General features: G+C 39.3%; 1 protein-coding gene across 1 annotated transcript in view; it reads right to left on the bottom strand.

The window, feature by feature from the left end:
- Positions 1-25,748, bottom strand: part of itfg1 (integrin alpha FG-GAP repeat containing 1) — a 215,490-nt gene that overhangs the window by 36,096 nt on the left and 153,646 nt on the right. Inside the window, exons 13-14 of the mRNA XM_049470889.1 lie at positions 20,469-20,512; positions 14,306-14,384 (exon numbers count right to left, since the gene is read on the bottom strand). Of these exons, the coding sequence (XP_049326846.1) occupies positions 14,306-14,384; positions 20,469-20,512 (123 nt within the window). The remainder of the gene's footprint in view (positions 1-14,305; positions 14,385-20,468; positions 20,513-25,748) is intronic.

Below are 25,748 nucleotides of genomic sequence, written 5' to 3'. Positions count from 1 at the left end.
TGAAAGAGGTGAGAAAATGTGAGAACTACAGAAAAGAGTATGAGAGTGAGCAAAAGAGTGAGAGAGAGAGTGAGCGAGCGTGAGAGAGTGAGCGAGAGAGAGAGTGAGCGTGAGAGAGTGAGCAAAAAAGAGTGAGTGAGACCATTATAAAGACCATTATAGTCATCCAGGTCCATAAACAGGACCATTACTGTGTGCGAGTGAAACATGTTTCTTTCTTTCTGTCTCTCTCTTTTTCGCTCTCTCAATTTTTTCAAATTAATTTTTAATTTAAAAAAGCTTTATTAGCATGAATTGCAATGAACAACTTTTGCCAAAGCAATGAAACAAGAAGTTAATATGCAAAAGGTAAAAAAAATAATAAATAAATACATAACAATACATATACAAATATATATATATATTAACATGTCTTACATATAAAAGTAAATATAAATAAATAAATAATAGAAAATGAAAATAAATGAATAAGATATTAATAACAGAGTTCTATGTTGTAATTATTTAAGAAGAGTTGGGATTAGTCTGTTGATTAATCTGATTTCTGTGATGATTATTTGTCTGATAGTGTTATCTCTCTGTCTCTCTCTCTCTCTCTCTCTCTCTCTCTGATACACACACAAACACCTAAATCATCTATGTGGGTTTCAAAAAGCCTGAAGCAACCACACACACACACACACACACACACACACACACTCTCTTGTTTTCAGCTTTATATATTACAGTAGTTCTTTTTAATATTATTTTCTTTACAGTGTACACTAATACACATCCACATAAATCTAATATACTATACATCTGATGTAATCAGCTATGTTTTCAAGCTGCACCCATCACTGACACAGATGTGCAAATGCTCTCACAGCTACAATAATGAACCTACTGGCACCATGCACAATGCCAGGCGTGTGCTAGAGGGGTGTAAATCCCCCCCAGTATTGAGCCGTGAAGCAGTGGAAGAACTGTGTTCTCTAGAATGATAGACCTTCAGCCAATGCATTTAGAATTTGAGTTTGAATTGGAGTAAAAGGAGCTGCTTACACTCAGTAGAAGAGAGAAGACGCTGTGTACAAACAGAGCTCAGTTCTGTATGTAAAGCTTTTCAGTATGCTGGTATATATGGGCTACAATGGCACTAAAGCCACTCATTACTATCAGCATTCAAAGTATAATGGTGCTGGGATATGACTGTAATGGGCTCTCTCACTCAGTCCCTCGCACACACACTGTGAAGCAAAACAGAGAGGACCCCAGCAGGACACCACTCAGAGAGAGAGAGAGAGAGAGAGAGAGAGAGATAGAGAGAGAGAGAGAGAGAGAGAGAGAGAGATAAAGACAGACAGAGAGAGAGTTTTTGACTATGAATTACAAAGTCACTATTAGGGTTTTTCAGCACCCTCGAAAAATTGTTAAATACCTACTATGAGTGTTTCTGTAACTACTGTAAATAAATCAATATTAAGTAGGAATTATTCAGCACCTACTATAGATTGAGCAGGATGTAAATGCTTCCTGATAGCACTAGACAGAGGAACCCTGAATGTTCCAGTAACCCAGGGCGCTATCAGTTAGCAGTTCGTCCCATGTAGCTTGTTTTAACACTGTAAACACACACACTACAGCCCTATATACTCACCTCTGAATGGCGAAAGAGCTAGCGCTGCGGTTAGCGGCTAATGCTAATGCTGCTGCACCCAGCCTTAGTGTTGGAGACACGTCACTGAAAACTCACCCTTATAACGCTATACTTTAGCGGAGTGGCTTTACTGCTCCTTAACATTCATACATAAAGTGCACCGATTACGATATGCGCACTGTCATTTCTTTTGGGAAAATTAATGGATTTTAAGTGCATTTTAATAGGATAATAAATCATTCATTTTTTACTATGAGAGAAAGTAAAATGTGGTCTTCATAAACTTTATTTAGCTATGTTGTACCTAAATATTACTTAATTAAAGATCTGTTTCTATTTTTTTAAGAGTATTCAGGGGTATTGTGGATTTCTGAAATGTATAAATGTGTGTGGCTCTTTTAGAAAAAGTGGCTGATTTGATATTTGGCCATGGGGCACATTGGCTATGTGTGCTTTCTATGATTGCCTCAGACATTTAAACTGTATCTGTATCCTTTTCTCCCTTTTCTGTCTTCTCTCCTCTCTCTCTCTCAGACACACACACACACATACGCACTCTTTTCGCAGCTGGGTAAAGGTCAGCCCATTGCTCAAGTGTCGGAGGAAGCAGCTAGAGCCGACTTAATGATGCCATTAAAGAGAAAAACAATTAGCTGTGTGTAAGCTGATTTACCCCATAATACATGAGAGAAAGAGAGAGAGAGAGAGAGAGAGAGAGAGAGAGAGAGTGAGATAGAGAGAGAGAGAGAGAGAGAGAGAGAGAAAAAGACCAGCTTAAAGATATGTTTTCTGTTAAAACTGATTTTCTGTATATAAGCATGGAGACAGTGATTCCATTCCCTTCCACTCTATTTTTGCACAGTAAAGTCCAGAGGCAAAGCCAGATTCCTTAATTATTTGGTAAACCAACCCCCTTCCCATCAAGTGTCTCAGATCAAGTGTCTCAGACCGCCTTCATTGAGTTTAGAGTGGAGCTTAAATGACCTGAAACAGAGGCAGATTGTCCAGTAAGTGTGCCGTATTTTTTGTACTATGAGGTGCACTTACAATCCTTTAATTTTTCCAGAAATTGTCAGTGTGCCTTATAATTCAGTGCCATTATTTGTGAATTTTACCAGTCAGGTATTAAGGAGCAGTAAAACCACTCCGCTGAAGCACAGCGTTATAGCGGAGTTCCAGTGAAGTTTCTCCAGTACAGAGACTGGAGCAGCGTTAGCATTAACCAACATTCGCATTAGCTTACCATGCTAAGCGCAAGCTCTTTTGCCACTCAGAGATTAGTGTTATCGGCCTGTAGCCTCCTGCTAACCCCGGCTAGCACTGCTGGAGCAGTATTAGCATTTCAATGTTTTGTTTGAACTGCCATGTTTTTTCGGCATTAAGCTTGTTAGCCTGTAAACCAAGAAAAAAAAAAAACATATAATAGCCGCACTGTTATTCAAAGCATGTGAAAAAAATGTGAAAAACGTAACTGCTTATAGCACAGAAATTACAAGGCTGCCTATCAATCACTTAATTCCTAAGTGTAACTTTGCCTTCTTATGAAAAATATTGCAGAATAAAGTATGAAAAATGAGATGAAAAAACATATTGGGATGGGTGGAGCTACACGCCACACTGCAACCAGCCAGCAGAGGCGCTAGACCTGGGATGGCTTTATTTTTATGAGATATTGCACTGAGATAAACTCTACAGAACTCAGAGAGGCAGCTGAAACTCAGCGAATATCTCTGTCCTCATGTGAACTGAAATATAAGCAACAGCTCCAATCCCTCTCCCTGAATACAAAGAGACTCAGCTTAGCTTAGCTAGCCATGCATAAGCAGTGCAGCCAAGCCAGCTGCAGTTACCACACACACACACACACACACACTCACTCAATAACTGACAGTCCACTAAAACATCACACTTACAGCTCAGGATAACTCATGTCAAATTGATATGGATGGGAAAACACGAGGGAAAGAAACAAAGACATTATAGTTGAGTATGGATAAGTGTAGATAAGAATGAGTATACATATCCCATAAAGTATAGGAACAGTATGCCAACTGTGCAGACTGTACATTTATAGTTAGAAGAGTAACCAACATTAAAACCAGAACGCTGTCTATAGATGAAAAATAAGCAACTATGAAGCTGAGAGAAGATTGCACAAACTGTTGGGAATGTCATGAAGAAGAAAGTCATCACTGCAGTACTAAGTAGTTATACAATGTTAAACAGATAAACCAAGGAAAACCACAGAAGTAGATGACCGAAACTTCTCTACAGGATCTACAGCTGTTGCTACATCAGCGACAACCTTTTGCAATCAATGCATCTGAAGAAAAAAAAATGTTTATTACTTTAAGTTTATGCGCTCCAATTCTTTTGCTCATTAGAAAATAGGTCCTATTAACTGAACTGTGTATAAGGACCAGATAAAAATATCTGGAAATAAAATGAGTATGGGGAGTATAGATTTGGAGCGGAAAAAATGATTATGAAGGAGATTAGAAGATAAGAATGGATGGGTACATGAGAGCATAAATGGGTATTTATATAATTTATAGTAAAAACATTTATACAAGTATGAATGGTACAGATAAATATGGATGATACGCATGGATATAGATAAGTATGGATGTGTAAAGATATACAGCTCTGGAAAAAATTAAGAGACCACTTCAGCTTCTGAATCAGTTTCTCAGATTTTGTTATTTACAGGTTTATGTTTGAGTAAAATGAACTTTTTGTTTTATTCTATAAACTTTAGACAACATTTCTCCCAAATTCCAAATAAAAATATTCTCATTTAGAGCATTAATTTGAAGAAAATATGGCAGAAATAACAGAAAAGATGCAGAGCTTTTAGACCTCAAATAATGCAAAGAAAATAAGTTCATTTTTATAAAGTTTTAAGAGTTCAGAAATCAGTATTTGGTGGAATAACCCTTTAAACTTTTTAATCACAGTTTTCATGCATCTTGGCATCATGTTCTCCTCCACCAGTCTTACACACTGCTTTTGGACAACTTTATGCTGCTTTACTCCTGGTGCAAAAATTCATGCAGTTTAACTTTTTGGCATGTGACGGCATGTGAGATTTTCAATATGGTATAATCAAAGAAAAACATTTTTCAAATGGTCTCTTATTTTTTACATAGCTGTATAAGTGCTGTAAAAATAGTTATTGATACATTGATACATTTGATCGGTTAGGACCGATAAGGATGGGTATATATGACTATAAATGTGTATAGTGTAGTTAGGAATTAATGGGTATTTCTGGATATGCATGGATATCATTAGAAAATGCTGGATAGGACATCAGAAGGGATGAATATAAACAGATTCTGAAAGAGCCACACAGAACCGTTTTAGTAGTCTGATCATGACAGCCTACTTTTAGATGCTCATCTTTAATGAAGGACCTTAATTAAAACATCTAACTGCAGCTCACACACTCCTTCACACGGGCTGTAATACACTAGAGGAAGTACAGAGGGCGATACGGCTGCTATTGTTCCACTGAAACTTTCAGAAAAGAAATCGCTTAAATGGAAAAGAGACAAAGAAGGGCGTAAAAGATTAATTAATTAACTGAATAACAGAGTAATTGATTATGGAAATCACCAATTTGCAGCCCTGGAAAACACACACACACACACACACACACACTCTCTCTCTCTCTCTCTTTTTCTTCAGCAGACAGAGCTATCAGCAGAGACCCATCCATGGGTGCAGAAGGGATGATAAAGGGGACAAATGAATAAGTGTGTGTGTGTGTGTAGCATGCATGTGTCTGTAAAGGGTTTGATAAAGTTGACACACAGGGGAGAGAGAGAGAGAGAGAGAGAGAGAGAGAGAGAGACAGAGAGACAGAGAGAGAGAGAGAGAGAGAAAGTAAGAAAAAGAGAGGGAGCGATTGATCACAGGTATGGTAGGCATACCTGCATCTGCATCTGGAAACCTGCATCAGCCATTCTATAAAAAGGCTCTATAAAAGAGGCTAATGTTTGGGTAGTGTACCTCTTGGTGAGAGATCGTTGTCTGCCAGACATGCCTCTACAATGCATTTAAAGCAGGGATGCACGATATATCGTTTGAGCATCGCCATTGCGATGTGCGCATTCGCAATAGTCACATTGCAGGACGTGTGATGTCACTTAAGGCAATTAAAGCAAACACAAGTCATGTTGCATTGTTTTGATTCTGGAAACAAAATGTAGATACACAGCGCTGTCTCTGTGTCTGTGTGAGTGACAGGCTGCTGCTGCCTGAGTATGGCCTCCATCCACATGGTTGGGCATGTGCTTGTAAATGTGGGCACATGTGGAAAGCTGTGCACCTCAGTCCAGCACAGATTTGCAGTGCAGATATTTCCAGTTACAGCAGAATTCACGCTTTTAATTTGATTTTATTCACCTTGTCTGATTAAAGGGCTGATTACTGTTGATTTGCGGTTTTCCTGGGGTTTTGAGTGCTCGGCGCTGTATCAGCTCTTCATCGGTCTAGACACTGGTGATGTCATGAGCCATGCATTGTTTAATAATGCATTATATATAGTCGAAAAAAAAATATTATTTTTTTTTCAATATCGCGCAGCCCTAATATAAAGTGTTTTATCCCGGTTGACAGGTTTAAAAGGGGGTTCATCACTGAACTGAGAGAAGCGGGATGGACGTTTCGACAAACTGCCGCCATTAATGCTGTCCGCTATCCGCTTACAGTGAGGTCATGATTGAGAACTGAGAAACGCTGTATCGTTTTTAGCAATGAATCCAGGTTCTGTTTGGGACCTAATGATGTGTTTAAGTTCGGTAACTAGCTAGAGCTTTATTAGTGCCTTTGATGAGGAGCGACAAATTGCCCAAACTGCTGCAGGATGCCATATGGAACATGTACAGGGGTTGGACAATGAAACTGAAACACCTGGTTTTAGAGCACAATAATGTATTGTGGTGACGGACTGTTCTGGTGGAAACAGGAGAGTTGAGGTGCAGATTGAATTCTGCCGTGATTTGTGCAGCCGTGGTTTTATGTTTTTTGGATTCAATCCGGGTTAGCACCCGAACATCCCTTTCAGACAGCTTCCTCTTACAGCGTCCACAGTTAATCCTGTTGGATGTGGTTGGTCCTTCTTGGTGGTATAAGCTGACATTACCCTGGATACCGTGGCTCTTGATGCATCACAAAGACTTGCTGTCTTGGACACAGATGCGCCAGCAAGACGTGCACCAACAATTTGTCCTCTTTTGAACTCTGGTGTGTCACCCATAATGTTGTGTGTATTGCAATATTTTGATCAAAACTGTGCTCTTACTCTGCTAATTGAACCTTTACACTCTTACAGCTCTTACTGGTGCAACAATGAAGATGAAGATTGACCACCAGGCTGCTCCAATTTAGCTACGAAACCTCCCACACTAAAAGGTGACAGGTGTTTCAGTTTCATTGTCCAACCCCTGTCTCATCTCATCTTGTACACTTTTCTCCAGTGAAACTGCTGAGTTCTAATACTCAGTTCTGACAGTGATAATACAGCAGAACACTTACATTAATGCAGCTGCAGCAATAATGCACATTAATGCAGAAGGTGCATCCAATCATGCCTTTTGCTGTGCATGTGTGTGTGTGCATGTGTGCGTGTGTGTGTGTGTGTCAGAGAGTTGTAGGGCTTTGCTCTGATGCTGACAGTCCTCTGTATTCATTTGCTTAATTACAGAGAACCTGCTGAAGTCCCATATCGATCCCCAGCCTCATCCATCTCTCTACCCCACCTCCACTCTTCACCCACACCCACCTCACCGCACCCCGCCCGCGCTGTGGGGCGCCAGATCCATTTTTATTCCTCCAGCTCTGCCCCTGTAAATGAACCTGCACCAGTCTACTCACACTGAGGCCAAACAGTACTTTATACTCAGAACTAAAGCCAAAACACACACTCAAAAAAACATACCACACACTACAATACTATACTGCACACTATACTAAACTACCACACACTAAAATACTATACTGCAGAATATACTACACTATACTGCATAGTATACTACAATACTGCACAATACAATACACTATACACTAGACTACACTACCACACAATACAATACTATACTGCACACCACACTACACTACCACACACTGCAATACACTATACTACTGCACAATGCAATAACACATATTACAACACAATTCTATACACTATATTACTGCACAGTACAGTAAAATATACTACAATACAATACTGTACACTAAACTACACTACCACACACTACAATACTATACTGCAAACCACACTGCCACACACTGCAATACACTATACTACTACACAATGCAATAACACATATTACAACACAATTCTATACACTATACTACTGCACAGTACAGTAACATATACTACGATACAATACTGTACACTAAACTACACTTCCACACACTACAATACTATACTGCACACCACACTACACTGTCACACACTGCAGTACACTATACAACTTCACAATGCAATAACACATATTACTATACAATACTACACACTATACTGCTGCGCAGTAAAGTAACATATACTACAATACAATACTATACACTATACTACACTACCACTCACTACAATACTATACTATACTGAACACTATCCACTAGCCACAAACTACAATACAACACTGTAAACTCCACTAAAATACAATACTGCATACTATACTACCACATACTACAATATAAAACTGTACACTATACTACTGAAAAGTACAATAACATGTTCTACAATACAATACTGTACACTAAACTTCACTACAATACAATACTGTACACCACACTACAATACAATACTGCATACTATACTACACACACTATACTACTGCACAGTAAAATAACATATACTACGATACAATACTACACACTATACTACTGCACAGTAAAGTAACATATACTACCACACACTACAATACTGTAAACTATACTACACTACCACACACTACAATAAAATGCTGTACACTTTACTACACAACTGCACACTACAATACAATCCTGTACACTATACTGCTGCACAGTATAACATATATTACAATACAACATAATACTATACACTATACTACACTACCACACAACACTGTACACTATATTACACTATGTAATATTTTACACAATATCATACACTACACTAAAATACTACACATTATGCTGAACTACTACACAATACAATCATTACAATCCGATGGAAGACTATACACTATGCTAAAATACTACACTTAAAACTACTGTACACAACACTACAATACTACACTACCACACACTATATACCAATAATACCATATACTATCACACAGTACAATACAGTGCCATAAACTACTATACACTATACTACACTACCACACACTACAGTACAATACTATACACTATAATAGCATAACCGATAGCACTGCAAAATGAAAGATTCCACATTGTATTAAATTGTATTGTATTAAATGTATCATATATGTATAAAACAAAAGACACACACACACACATACATACAAACACACACAAGTAGTTCTCACAGTGGGCTGGTATTAACAGTGCAGCTGCTGATTCAGGCGGTGTTGGGATCGATCTGTAACCTGTGGGCTCAGATAGAGCTGGTCTGAATACCTCACTGCCACTCACACCCCCACACAGTGCTACAGCCATCCCATAATAACCGCACTGCATCACTCAGGGGGTCTTTAAATCAGAGGAACACACAGGGTCTCAAATGATCTCTACTAAACCTGAGAAACGCTTAGAAATACATTCAACAAAAGTATTGGGACACCTGTTCATTTATTCTTTTGTAATTAAGAGTATTAATATATATATATATATATATATATATATATATATTTATATGAAATATTAAAACATTTAAAGGCACACCATCAAAAACATCTATTTTCTGGTCTATTTTTATACACAAGGTGCACCGGATTCTAAGATGCATTTAGTGACACTAGTAAGGATGTCTACATCGAAGTGAGCAAGGGTGTTGCCATGTTTCCCTACTAATGGGGAAGCGGGTGGAAGCGCCTAAATAAACAAAAGTTTATTTAATTTAAAATAATTTTTTAAAAAGTGTTCTCTCATGAAAACTGTTTATTTGGGTGAGAAAAGTGTTTCTGTTTATTTTCAGTAAGATTACATTTCCAAATATTTTGTCTAAGTGTGAGCTTTCAGGGAAGTTTCTCCAGCACTAAGGCTGGGTGCAGCAGCATTAGCATTAGCCGCTAACCCCAGCGCTAGCGGGATGTAAATGCTGCCCAATAGAGCTACAGTGAGAAAAACTGAGTGTTCCGGTAAGCTAGGGTGCTATTAGCTCGTCCAACGTAGCTTGGTTTAACATGGTAAACATGTAGACTACAGTTGTATGTACTCACCTCTGAATGGCGAAAGAGCTAGAGCTGTTAGTGGCTAATGCTAACGCTGCTGCACCTAGCCTTAGTGCTGGAGAAACTTCACTGAAACTCACCCTTATAACTCAAAGTATCAATTTAAAGCTGGACATATAGTGTACAGTGAATAGTATCTTATATTCACTTTGAATTTAAAGTGTAGTTGTGAAGCTGCAGTTTGTTCTGGCACACACACACACACACAACACACACACACTTTTCTGCCAACAGAGCATGGTGTGACCAGACCATCATCACTGACCTTTATCTGAAACGCTCTGGCCGAAGTTTATCAGCATCACACACACACACACACACACACACACACACACACACACACACACACACACACACACACACAACTGAACACCTGTCAGCAGGTGATAAAATAAAAGTTAGGAGCGTGTGAGGAGTGTGTGGGAGTGTAAGTGTGATAATGTGTTTCTGACATTTCTACAGCGGTTTAGTCTACACTGATACACCTCCACCTTTTACATACACTATAAAAAAAATATATATATATATTCGTACAAACGTTTCAGCAAACTGCAAGAAACTGTTGGGTTTAAAAAAAAAACTTCCAACAAAACCTAAAATTTCCTAACAATGCAATAAATTCAATAACTGAATTGAAGCAAAAAAAAATAATATAATATAATACATTATAAAAATAATATAATACATTATAAGCTATGCTTATGATATACATGTTAAAATAGTATATATCTATAGTTAAAAATCTAGTCCCGCAATGAAAGTCTGTCACTTTACTTAGAGCGCACAAAGACCTGTTATAATACATTATAATTGACTATAACTAATATTATATTCAAGACAAGTATAATTCATGAGTGGTTAAAAATATATTTATAGGATTACTGAGGGTGTGTTTATAAGTTGGAAGCTTTTTTAGTCATGATACAAGTCTACAAGCTGGGACTGAGTTTCTTGGTACTGACGTATAATGTTATAAACACAGCTATTAATGCATTATAATCACTGTTCATGATGCATAATAAACATGGCTATGATGAATTATAGAGTTTTATAAATATGTATAGCCATGTTTATAATGCTTTATGAATGCATTATAATGTGTTATAAATATGTTTATAGAGTCTTATAGAGATGACATTCATAGAAAGTGTAACCGTTAGATCTTTACAGTCCTAACACATAACTGCACACACACACTCACACACACACACACACAGATTCCCTCTCCTTCAGCTGATGCGGGACCTGCTCTTGACCTCCCAGCCCCAGTCATCACCTTCACTGCTGATTTGAGACCAGTGGCTGTAAGCTCACAGTTCAGTAATAAAACTAATCTCTGGACCGAGACCTGCTGGACGCCTGCTGCAGATACGTGACCTGGATGGATGAGAGCCAACTACCTGTCCAGCAGCAAACAGAAGCCCTGACTGAACCCAGGCCAGTGCTTCACCTCCAAACACTCTTACAGACAACTGACTTCATATTTATCAGGGTTTATTCTAATGTTATATAGAGTCATAATGTTTAATGTTATATAGAGTTAATTACAGGTAGACACTCTCACTGACCTCTGACTTTATGTTTTTTTTTTGGTTTATTCTAATGTTAATGCAGGTTAATGTAAATAAATTGCGGTGTGAAATTCAGTGTTGAGTATATTCATGTTAATTTTGTTAATTAATGAAATACTGTAAAAATGTAGTCAGCAATTACAGGTGAATAGAAAATAAAAAAAAGTTACTTTATTCATTAAGTCTGTTCAAAATGTGAAACTCATATATTATATAGACGTATTAAACACAGAGTGATCTATTTTAAATGTTAATTTCTTTTATTGTTGAAATGCTTACCGCCAATGAAAACTCAAAAATCAGTGTTTCAGAAAATGCGAATATTATATTTAAAGGACCAATTTGTACTTTTGGCAATGTGGGCAGTGTGCCAAGTCCTGCTGGAAAATGAAATCTGAAATCCACATCTCCATATATGTTGTCAGCAGCAGAGGGAATCATGAAGTTCTGTAAGATTTTGTGAGAATACAAAACTGCACTGACTTTAGACTTGATAATAAAACACAGTGGATCAACACCAGCAGATGACATGTCTCTTTACCCAAACCATCACTGATTGGTGGAAACTTCACACTAGACCTCAAGCAGTTTGGACTGTGTGTCTCTCCACTCTTCCTCCAGACTCTTCTCCCTTGACTTACAAATAAAATGTAAAATTTACTGATGATCAGGTATGGTTTGGAGAGTCAATGGTCAATAACTGTTGTTATATCAAGTCTAAAGTCAGTGCAGTGTTTTCAATCAGTGCTTTCTTTCCCTCACTGTTGAAAAATTAGCCAATAGAAGAAGTGAACTTCAGGGAACATCTCTGGAAGCCCTCATGCAGGCAGCTCAGCAGGCTCTGGAAACTTGGAACACCATTCATCTGTTTAAAAAAAGAAATCACCATTTCTTTCCACTGGCAGGGGGGAGCGGCGGACCCCCGAATCTATTATTCCCAGTTATCTGAAAATAATTCCTGTCCTTTTAGCCCTGCAGTCATTTATCTCTGGAATGGCTCTGTCATGTCTTCTGGACTGCGCTGGAAGATATTAACTGCTCTTCCTCATCTTCACTCTTTCTCTCTCTCTCACACACACACACACACACACACACACACACACACACACACACACACACACACACACACACACACACACACACACACACACACACACACACATACATGGATACACACTCTCAAAAAGAGAGTGCAGACCCCTTTTTATGTGTCTCTCTCGGGTCACGGCCACCTCTGTGCTGGAATAGACACTCCACAGGTCACTCATAAAACAAAACGGATTAGCCTGCTGACATTTAAACACCGAGCCCACCGCCTCCCGGACCCTCCTCACACCACCCTGCTCCGCTTACACAAAGCTGTAAAAGATAAAACGTGAGCTCGGGTCACGCTTTCTTCATTTTCTTAGCGTTCAAAACCTCGCTTCAGGAAAAAGCTGCTACTAGAACACACACTGTACTGCACTGTTTCCAGGACTCCAAGGCCTCGAAATAAACCTTTTTCACACATTATTTGTGGATCTCAGAGGCTCCAACTAACTGCTCAGACAAATTAATGGAACATTAGATCATCACAGTGTTACACAAAGCCAGTTAAACTTTTGGCTTTTCAAAGAGCACCTACTCTCCTAACACCTCTAGCTAACTACCTTCTACTACCAGATCAGGAGAATCTCTCACTATCTTTAATAATAAACTCCTGAAGACAGAGCTCTTCAAAGAGCACTTACTCTCCTAACACCTCTAACTAACTACCTTCTACTACCAGACCAGGAGAATCTCTCACTGTCTTTAATAAACTCCTGAAAAAATAATATCACAATATTCCATGGTATTTTTGTGATAATGATACAAAACACTGAAAAAAAAAAAAAAAAAAAAAAAAAAAAAAAAAAATATATATATATATATATATATATATATATATATATATATATATATATATATATATATATTTTTTTTTTTTTTTTTCAAGAATAAACTACTAGAACAAAATGAAAATTAAATTATATTGCTGCATACATAATGCACACCCCTAAATGATATAAGAATTTTATCAGATTTGAAATAGATGTCAATGATCCAGAAAGTCATGATACTTATAATATGCACTCCAAATATCTACACTATATATATATCCGGGATTAAAGTAAAATAAATGATACTGGACAGATATAATCTGTCTCTAGTAGATATATACAATGGGAAATGAGAACAGTGTATAAAAAGTAGTACCCTGATGTGATAATTATGGATGGGACATATGACACAATATTTCAGGGTATAATATTGTTCACAATATTTATGTTGGCCATATTATCGTGTCTGATACGATATGCCACACCCCTAGCAACTAATTACACACTTTATATAAGTAAAGATTTTTTTTTTTTTTTTTAAGATCTGATGTGAGTTTAGTGTTCCTCTAACTATTTCAGAGCAGTTTATAGACACGATAAACAGACGGGTTTCACTGTCTAAACTCTGTTTTCACGCAGTATATCTCAGCTTCTAAGAAACCCGTTTGGACATCTCCGGTCCTGCGCATTTCCACAGAGCCGCTGGACTGAAAGGAGTGGGACAGATTGGCATTGAAGGCCTCCTTTAAGCCGCTGTCAGTGTGACACGCTCTGCACCGAGAGCCGAGCACCGCGGCCGGCAGCTGCTGTTCAGAGCGAGCAGCCAAGTGTCAGTTTATCAGCACTCACCGGAGGCGTTCTTCAGGTAGCCATTAGAGTCCACTGATGTGTACATGACATACGGGCCGGGCTGATTCACACCGAACGGCTGCGGGAGGAACACACACACACACACACACACACACACACACACACACACACACACAAAACATAAGAGACAGAGGATTAGTTCATCTTTGGACAGAATGTCTGCTGCTGTAGTGTTCTATCGACATGAGTAAAAACAGTTCAATTATTTATTGTACCGAAATTTTATAAATCTCTTTATCTATAAGCATGAAGCTATAAACAAGCAAATTGAAGAACATAACTGTGACTTGCTTGGTTTTTGGCATGATTATTACTAGATGGTTGATATGGTATCTCTGATGAGTAAAAGGGTGTGGCTATGTGGGTGATACAGTATTGAAGATGACTGTATGGCAGCTCTGCACTTCTGGTCATGCCAGACTCTGTTGGGTAGAGCCAGATATCTGTCTTTAATGTGCAGACCTGAGCAGAAGACCAATATATACCTACTACCTGAGTCATTTTAAATTAAATTTATTTTACATGTGAGAGAAAAGATACCCTGTTCACCAGGGTTATAAATATGGGTTGTTTGGTAGGATGGATGGGTTGGTTGGTGGATGACTGGATAGAATAGTGCGGTTGAATGGGTGGGTGAGCTAGTAGCTGGGTAGATGCATGGATGGGGAAATATATGGATGGATAGTTGGATGGTTGGATAGATGGGTGGGTAGAAGGATAGATGGGTGGGTAAAATGAAAAGATAGGTGGAAGGATAGATGGGAGGAAGGATAGATGGGTGTATGGCTGGTTAGATGGATGGATGGGTGAATAGATAGGTAGGTAGTTAGATTGATGCATGGATGGATGAATGGGTAGTTGGATGGAATGGATGGCTGAGTGAATTGATAGATAGCTGAAACTGTGGGTGAATGGGGGACTGGGACTGAGTTTCCAAACTTTTACTATGCAGTCTAATCAGGTCATCAGGGGGTTGTGGATCACTTGGTTGAACGAATAAACAGACTGTTGGTTGGATGAGTGGATAGAATGGTAGGGTGAATGGGTGGGTGAGCTAATGGCTGGGTAGATGCATGGATGTGTGATGTGTGGGTGAACTGATTGAATAGTGAATGGGTGGGTGTGTGGATGGATGGGTGGATGGATGGGCAGATGCATGGGTAGATGCATGGCTGGGTGAACTGATTGAATGGTGAAAGGGAGGGTGGATGGATAATGGATGAATGGGTGGTGAGTAGGTGCCTATATACTCTTAATAATGTATCATACATTTACGATAAATGGATCAATAGAAGTTCTCCAAAAAAGCGGAAATAAAATCATGCTTGGTCTTGCTGGTCAAGCAGTTTGGTGATGCTGGTCTACTAGCCATGGCAGTCGAGCCGCTTTGTCAGGGTCTTGCAGGTCATGCTGGTAATGATAGTTGACCTTGGATTGGTGAATGGGTGTGTGGAAGGGAGGATAGATGGATGGATGGATGGGTAGTTGGAGGGATGGATGGCTGAGTGGATTGATAGGTGGGTGGCTGGATGAATGGATGGATGGATGGGTGGGTGGGTACGTGAAAGGATGTATGGCTAAGTGGACTGATGGGTGGATGAATAGATAGATGAGTGGACGGATGGGTAGGTAGTTGGGTTAATGAATAGATGGGTGGTTAGTTGGAAGGATGGATGGCTGAGTGGATAGATGGGTGGATGAATGGGTAGTTAGTTGGGTTAATGAATGGATGGGTGGTTAATTGGAAGGATGGATGGCTGAGTGGATGATTGGATAGATGGGTGGATAGATGGCTGAGTGGATTGATGGATTGATGCATAAATGGCTGAATGTGTGGGTGAAAAAGAAGAATGGGAAATGTTAGTTTTCTAACTTTTCACAGGTCTAATTATGAGACTCCAGCTTCAGCTCATATTCGGCCAGATTGTGCAGCTATTTCAGTCGGCTGGGTAAAGCATTTCTGATCCTGGAGATAATGGAGATCCAGCACCAGATGCCGACCCAAAACTGGGTTCGAGCAGAAAGTTTGGACCACAAGGACAACTTCAGCCTGAGTAATGTGTGTCACCCATACAGATTTTAAGGCAGTAAATATGACTGTATCGCTAGCATATTGATGGGTGGTTGATATGGTATCTCTGGACAGTGCTACAGTGTTTCTATTTGGTTGCTATAATACTGGAGGTGATGTACAGTTGTGGTCAAAAGTTTACATACACTTGTAAAAAAACATAATGTTATGGCTGTCTTGAGTTTTCAATAAGTTCTACAACTCTTATTTTTCTGTGATAGAGTGATCGGAACACATACATGTTTGTCACAAAAAACAGTCATAAAATTTGGTTCTTTCATAAATTTATTATGGGTCTGCTGAAAATGTCACCAAATCTGCTGGGTCAAAAATATACATACAGCAACATTAGTATTTGGTTACATGTCCCTTGGCCATTTTCACGGCAACTAGGCGCTTTTGGTAGCCATCCACAAGCTCCTGGCAAGCTTCAGGTCGAATGTTGGACCACTCTTCTTGACAGAATTGGTGCAGTTCAGCTAAATGTGATGGTTTTCTTGCATGAACCCGTTTCTTTAGCACTGTCCACATGTTCTCAATGGGGTTTAAGTCAGGACTTTGGGAAGGCCATTCTAAAACCTTAATTCTAGCCTGGTTTAGCCATTCCTTTACCACTTTTGATGTGTGTTTTGGGTCATTGTCTTGTTGGAACACCCAACTGCGCCCAAGACCCAACCTTCGGGCTGATGGTTTTAGGTTTTCCTGCAGAATTTGGAGGTAATCCTCCTTCTTCATTATCCCATTTACTTTCTGCAAAGAACCAGTTCCACTGGCAGCAAAACATCCCCAGAGCATAATACTACCACCACCATGCTTGACAGTAGGCATGGTGTTCCTGGGATTAAAGGCCTCACCTTTTCTCCTCCAAACATATTGCTGGGTGTTGTGGCCAAACAGCTCAATTTTTGTTTCGTCTGACCAGAGAACTTTCCTCCAGAAGGTTTTATCTTTGTCCATGTGATCAGCAGCAAACTTCAGCCGAGTCTTAAGGTGCCTTTTCTGGAGCAAGGGCTTCTTTCTTGCACGGCAGCCTCTCAGTCCATGGCGATGTAAAACACGCTTGACTGTGGAGACTGACACCTGTGTTCCATCAGCTTCCAAATCCTTGCAGACCTGCTTCTTGGTGATTCTTGGTTGACTCTTGACCATCCTGACCAATCTCCTCTCGGCAGCATGTGATAGCTTGCGTTTTCTTCCTGATCGTGGCAGTGACACAACTGTTCCATGCACTTTATACTTGCGTATAATTGTCTGCACAGTTGCTCTTGGGACCTGTAGCTGCTTTGAAATGGCTCCAAGTGACTTCCCTGATTTGTTCAAGTCAATAATTCGCTTTTTCAGATCCACACTGAGTTCCTTTGACTTTCCCATTGTAGCTTTTGTAGCTGAGTCTAATCACTGGGTCAAATGAGCCCTATTTAAATGGGCTCATGATAAGTCAACAGCTGTAGTCAATCAGAATCACTTACAAGAAGTGAAGAGGCCATGACATGAAGCTAATTTGATTGACACAACTCGCTACATCACCAAAATTGACAAATTTTGTTGCTGTATGTATATTTTTGACCCAGCAGATTTGGTGACATTTTCAGCAGACCCATAATAAATTTATGAAAGAACCAAATTTTATGACTGTTTTTTGTGACAAACATGTATGTGTTCCGATCACTCTATCACAGAAAAATAAGAGTTGTAGAACTTATTGAAAACTCAAGACAGCCATAACATTATGTTTTTTTACAAGTGTATGTAAACTTTTGACCACAACTGTACATGCTCATCATGGTCTCTCTGATAGATACTATGAAACAACCAAGTGTCTGGTCTGGTGTTTCAGGTGAATACTCAATGATTACCACTAGGTGGTTGTTATGGTATCTCCGCAGTTATGGTATCAATGCTAGGAGGTTGATATCTGGTTGCTCTTATATTGGACTTTTCACATTCAGTAGGCATCGTTGTATCCCTGATGGTTGCTATGCAGTTGCTTAGTGTTTGCTTGTGATTGCTAGGTTGGTTCGAGGTGGTTATTATGGTACCTATGATAGATGCTATGCCGGTTTTTCATGGTTGCTCTGGCATTTCAGGTTGCTGCTAGGTGGTTTAATGTTTCTGATTATTCTAGATTTTGCAATTTTACTGCATGTCAAAGTTAGTTGAATAAGATAGTGAGAGGTGGTTATTATGGTATCTGTGATTATTGCTTTGTAGTCTCTAAGTGGTTTCTATGGTATTTCAACATACACTATGATACGGTTATTATGGTATCTGGTCAATTCTAGAGTTTGCCATTATACTGTTTGTCAAAGTTAGGTAACTATGTCAGGGATAGGTGGTTATTATGGTATCTTTGAGCAAGTGGTTGCTCTGGTACTTGTTTTGTGGTCTTAAGTGGTTGCTAGGCCATATGCTATGTCTGTGGTTGAAAGGATATTTATTGGTGGTCTCTACAGGATGCTCAATGTTTGGTATGTTGTTTCAGGTGGTTGCACTGGAACAGCTAGGTGGATGCTGTGGTGTAAACATGGTACTTGTATATTGGAGACATAAACACTTTAAAGCATTCTAAGCAAAAGCAGTTTACTTCTAAGGGAACAAATGTGAAAAAATCTCAGCCAGGTCCTACATTTACCATCCCTCGCTCTCCAGACGCGCACTCTAATGCAAGCTAACGCTAATGGAAGGCACATTTTGTGAAAGTAGGCATGCATTTTTTAAAGGGCGAGCAGAAATGTGTGTATTTGTGTGTGTGAAAGAGTATGGGAGTAAGTGCATGGTTGTGTATGCTTCTAATCTAAGAGATTAGAACACAGCTTAGCGTGATTTATATGAGGCGCAGCACTAAAGCGAGGTACATATGCTGATTTAACATACAGAGCCATGAAAAAGTATATGACCTCTTAAAGATTTCTTCTTTAAATCACATTTGCATTTTTTCAGATTACCAAAAAACTTAATAATATCAAAAAAGATAACCTGGGTAAACATAAAAATCACTTTTTAAATGATGATTTAATTAAATAACCCTTTCAGACCTTAACTATGTTTTCTGTCTGTAATGCATACACCAGAAGAATCTAATGTTCTGATATTTAATCTATAGAAAAAAATAATCTAAGTAACTTAAATATTTGATTGCTTTTTTAAGGTCTATTGCACTGGATGACTTTTTTTAACCTTTTTTTTCCACAAACCATCCATCAAAGGGTAAAAATAATCATGAGAAAATGTGTTTTTAAATATTTAAATTAATAAAAAATAGTGCCTTTACTTTGGCTTTAGTGTTGCCATGCCCTAATGTCTGTGCAGTGGGTGGGGCTAAGCTGTGGTTTTATTGGCTTGTAAACTTTTCATTGGCTACAGGTCTCATTTTGTCTATTGAAATGGACACAGGGTCTAAAAGAGTTAAGTCACTTTGGGACTCCAGCGAACAACAGTGAGAGTTATTACTTACAAACGGAGAAACCATGGAAAACTGGTGAACCTTCCCAGGAGTGACCGGCCTACCAAGATTACCACACAAGGGCATGGACAACTCATCCAAGAGGTGGTAAAATAATTCAGAACAACATATAAAGAGCTGCAGGATACACTTGCCTCAGTTAAGGTTGGTGCACTTTATTTAATAATGAAATCAATTTGTCAATTTGGCAAGCTAACATTTCTGAGGGTTATAAAAGCCCCCAATATTACGCTGTGGAAGAACTGTGTTCTCTGGAATGTTGGAGCTCCATCCAATATACATTTAGATGGGATGGGTTGGGGAGTTTGGGATGAGGCAGAGTGGTGACCATCCAACACCCTGACCCCAGTAATGCTCTTGTCAGTGCCGAATGCAATCAAATTCTTCTCTGGACAGTAGAGACCGTTAATCCAACAAAAGCAGGATAAACTCAGACAGAGAGACGGAGGGTTATGGTGTATTAAAGAGACAAAGCGGCCGACAAAGAGACGAGTCAATGTGACACACACACACACACACCCTCACACACTCCCAAAATGATATTACCGCCAAATACAGACAGACAGGATGATATTAAGACTGACGGACGAGAAGGGAAAGACACTTACCTTCACTTTATTAGGACAATCATTGGAGCACAGCCCACTGAGCACTGTGAGAGAGAAAGAGAGAGAGAGAGAGAATCACTTAATAATAATAGTCAAAATAATGATGTTGAGGTTTTGTAAAGAGTACAAAAAAAGTTTAAAAGGTACCACAATATTAATATAAATGGTAATATATTACATTGCCCTGTATTATAGGGAAATTAACTTTAAGACTTTTCAAAAATCAGACATAGACAAAATTAAGACCAAGTTCGCAAAAACAAAAATAGCAAAAAGCAAAAAAAGTTGATTTTATTGGATCCCCAGGACCCAATCCATCATTCATATGTTTTCAAAGACTAAAAGTAAAGCCACTTTTGCAGTTTTGGCTCCTGTAACAAAAAATGGAACTGCTTTTACATTGGACACAGGGCTGAAATTGGGTAAGAGTGTGGTAGAGCAATATAAGAGTGAGGTAAAGTGAGGTAGAGAGTGGCAAAGTGAGGTAGAGCGACGCAGACTGAGGTAGAGCAATATAGAGTGTGGTAGGATGAAGTAGAGTGTGTTAGAGTGATGAAGACTGAGGTAGATAAATATAGAGTGTGGTAGGGCAATATGTGTGAGGGAGAGTGAGGTAGAAAAGGATAGAGCAAATCAGAGGGGTAGGTATAGAGTATGCTAGAGCAATATAGAGTGAATTAAAGTGAGGTAGAGTGACACAGATTGAGGTAGAGCAATATAAAGTGTGGTAGGATGAAGTAGTTTGTGTTAGAGTGATGAAGACTGAGGTAGATAAATATAGAGTGTGGTAGAGCAATATAAGAGTGAGGTAAGGTGAGGTAGAGTGTGGCAAAGTGAGGTAGAGTGACGCAGACTGAGGTAGAGCAATTTAGAGTGTGGTAGAGCAAGGTAGAATAAGGTAGAGTAAAGTAGAGAGAAGTAGAGCAAGATAAAATGAAGTAGAGTGAGATAGAGTGTGAGGGAGAGTGAGGTAGGAAAAGATAGAGCAAATCAGAATGAAGCAGAGGGGTAGGTATAGAGTACGCTAGAGCAATATAGAGTGAGCTAAAGTGAGTAGAGTGTGGTAGAGTGATGAAGACTAAGGTAGATAAATATAGAGTGTGGTAGAGCAATATAAGAGTGAGGTAAAGTGAGGTAGAGTGACGCAGACTATAGGTATAGGCAGAGCAATACAGAGTGTGGTAGAGCAAGGTAGAATAAGGTAGAGTAAAGTAGAGAGAAGTAGAGCAAGATAAAATTAAGTAGAGCGAGATAAAATTAAGTAGAGCGAGATAAAATGAAGTAGAGTGAGATAGAGTGTGAGGGAGAGTGAGGTAGGAAAAGATAGAGCAAATCAGAGTGAAGCAGAGGGGTAGGTATAGAGCAATACAGAGTGTGGTAGAATGAAGTAGAGTGTGTTAGAGTGTGGTAGAGTGATGAAGACTGAGGTAGATAAATATAGAGTGTAGTAGAGCAATATAAGACTGAGGTAGAGTGTGGTAGAGTGAAGTAGAGTGAAGTAGAGTGAAGTAGACTGACGCAGATTAAGGTAGAGCAATACAGAGTGTGGTAGAATGAGGTAGAGTGTGGTAGAGTGGAAGTAATATCGTATGTTACAGAGTGAATCTCGAGTGTATAATGAAACATCTGTAAAAGAGCAGTTATAAAGTGGGCAGTGTGCTGCTGCTGTGGCTGCATGACGCTCATATTTTACCATGCATTACTGTAAAAAAAAAAAAAAAAAAAAAAGGTACCAAAAACAAACACACAGTTATAGAAAATCTAACGGCTAAAGAGAAGTGCCATTAAAGCTACATTAGTGTGCTGAGGAACGCTCTGGCGAGTGTATTATAGAGATAATAGGAGCAGAATGGAGGAAACATATACTCAATTAAGCTCTTTATTACTCTCTCAGAGCGCCGCGCAGCATGCCACTGCATGGAACAGCGTGGTACAGTGTGAGCGCTGCTCTAATGACCGGCTTTATTAAACTTCCACACTCACATCCGTTAGATCCTCTCAGGAGAAAGTGTTCAGAACTTTCCAGAAGAAAGAAAAATACAGAAAAATCCAGATCCTATAATTATATAGTTATTAATGTATATCTTAAAGTTGAGACTCCAGCAACCCCATAATACCTCGACCAACCTAGAAACCGTAATGCAACAAGGTGAAATGCAAAAGCAACCGCACAGGAGTACAGCAAACACTTGAAATGGCATAGCAACTGCCTAGCAACCCCATGGCAACCACCAAGCAACCCCAATGCAACAACATAAAACACCAGCGCAACCCTGCAGGAGTGCAGCACACACTTAAAATAGCCTAGCAACTGCCTAGTAACCCCATACCAACCATTCAGGAGTACAGCAAACACTCAAAACGGCATAACAACTGTAATACAACAACATGAAACACCAGAGCAACCTTATCGGAGTACAGAAAACACTTAAAAATGGCATAGCAACTGACTAGCAACCTCATAGCAACCACCAAGCAACCCTAATGCAACATGAAACACCAAAGCAACCACACAGGAGTACAGTAAACACTTAAAATGGTATAGCAACTGCCTAGCAACTGTAATACAACAGCATGAAACACCAGAGCAACCGTACAGGAGTACAGCAAACACTTGAAATGGCATAGCAACTGCCTAGAAACCCCATTGCAACACACAGGAGCACAGCAAACACTGGAAATGGCATAGCAACTGCCTAGCAGACCCATAGCAACCACTAGGCAGCCCTAATGCAACAACATGAAACACTAGAGCAACCAAACAGGACTACAGAAAACACTTAAAATAGCATAGCAACTGCATAGCAACTGTAATACAACAGCATGAAACACCAGAGCAACCTTACAGGAGTACAGCAAACACCTGAAATGGCATAGCAACTGCCTAGCAACCCCATACCAATCACCAATCAACCCTAATGCAACAACATGAAACACCAGAGCAACCACACAGGACTGCAGCAAACACTTAAAATGGCATAGCAACTGCCTAGTAACCCCATTGCAACCACACAGGAGCACAGAAAACACTTAAAATGGCATAGCAACTGCCTAGTAACCCCATTGAAACCACACAGGAGCACAGCAAACACTGGAAATGGCATAGCAACTGCCTAGCAGACCCATAGCAACCACTAGGCAGCCCTAATGCAACAACATGAAACACCAGAGCAACCAAACAGGACTACAGAAAACACTTAAAATGGCATAGCAACTGCCTAGCAACCATAATACAACAACATTAACAACCAGAACAAACATACAGGACTACAGCAAACACTTGAAATGGCATAGCAAGTGCATAGCAACCCCGTAGCAACCACCAAGCAACCCTAACCCAGCAACATAAAACACCAGAGCAACCAAACATAAGTACAGCAAACACCTGAAATGGCATAGCAACTGCCTAGCAACCCCATAACAATCCCCAAGCAACCATAATGCAACAGCATTAAACACCAGACCAACCACACAGGAGTACAGCAAGGAACTGCCTAGGAACCATATTGCAACAACATGGAAACCATGGGCAGCTACATAAATGTGTAGCAACAACCTGCAATGGCATACAATATACCAACTGCCTGACAACCCCATAGCAACCATCCCACAACCCTATAGCAACCACTAGGCTTACAACTTACCACAATAGCAAGGTAACAGCATAGCAACAACTTACAAACCTACAGCAACTACCTAGCAAACCTGCTGTTATTAATGGGACATCATAGCACCTGAAACACCATAGCCGCCACCTAGCAACCACGGCCACCTAGCAACTGAAGTGATGTAATCTAAAAGATTAAAGCAACTAATGATGATAAAATCAAAGAACAAAGAGAAGTCTTAATAGGTTTGTGAAAAAAAAAAACTATACAAAACAACAACAATAACTCTGTCTCAAGCTTTGATATTGTTTCCCACAATTACATTTCCGAAAAAAAAAAAAAAAAAAAAAAAAAAATATATATATATATATATATATATATATATATAAATATATATATATATATATTTTTTTTATTATTATTATTATTTTTTTTTTTTGAAAGTCTAAAAATGGCAGACCATAAAATAAAGAGATGTGGACAAACATATTTATATATTCACTAATCTGATTAAAAAAAAAAATCTGTTTTTAATACTGAACTTATCTAGACGAGAGCTAAGCAACAGCAAGCACACGGAACATCATGAACACCGTATGCACCATCTGAAACACCATATTAACCAACTACATAGGATACCAAAAGAACCACCACATAGAAGCATGGCAACCACCTGCAATGGCATAGCAACAGCCAAGCAAATCAACAGCAATCACCAAGCAACAGCATTGTAATCACACAGAATACCAGAGCAACCACAAGAGTCAAACAATAGAAATTTACAACCACTTACAACATCATAGCAATTGCCCCAAATGCATCCCCATGGCAACCACCTAGCAACCGTACTGCAGCCATTAGGAGTACTAAAGTAATGACACAATAAACACCCGTCAACCCCATAGCAACCACATGACATCAAACACAATGATGATATAGCCGCATAGCAACAGCTTGCAATGACATACAGTAGAAACCCCAGTTTGCTGATTTTTATTATTTTAGATATTGTAATAATGAACAATGCAGACCCCAGAAAACACAAAGCATCATTTCCAGCTTTTCCTGGTATAAGAGACGGAGAGGATGGACAGGAAGTTGAGAGAGAGAAAAAGAGCTAAAGAGAGTGATAGAGAGATAGAGAGATAGAGCGTTCTCCCTGCTGTCCTTCACGGATGAGCGAAGATTCGCTTTAATAGAAAATCCTCCAGCTCTCGATTCGCTGCTCCAGCTCCGGAGTTGCATCATGGCTTTGTAGTGTTGTTTTATTTTCTTTATGAACGGCGAATCAGAGGAAATGAAACACACACACCAGCGTTTCAGCAGGGCATCAGTACGACCCCCTGCTGCGAATGGATGAGTGTGTACATATGATTACACACCCTCTGTAAGAAGTAGAAGCACCAATAGTAGAGATTAAAGTTAGTTCTGTACAATAATAAACAACAGAAGCAGTGTCTATACAGAACGAGCTTTAATCCTACAGCACTCACTAAAAACACACACACCAGCTCCAGCACGGATCTGCAGCAGAAACATATATTTCATATATTTCAATACCAGCTGAACCCTGCAGCTGATGTTCAGTCATACTGATGATGCAGCTCAGTCTTCAGTTACCCACAATCCTCTGCACAGGTAAGAGAGAATAGGAAAATGCAAGGAGAGAAGA

The sequence above is a fragment of the Astyanax mexicanus genome, chromosome 23 (assembly GCF_023375975.1).
Source record: "Astyanax mexicanus isolate ESR-SI-001 chromosome 23, AstMex3_surface, whole genome shotgun sequence".
NCBI lineage: Eukaryota > Metazoa > Chordata > Actinopteri > Characiformes > Acestrorhamphidae > Astyanax > Astyanax mexicanus.
The sequence above is the reverse complement of the archived record's forward strand: the minus strand, read 5'-3'. Positions and strand labels throughout refer to the sequence as shown.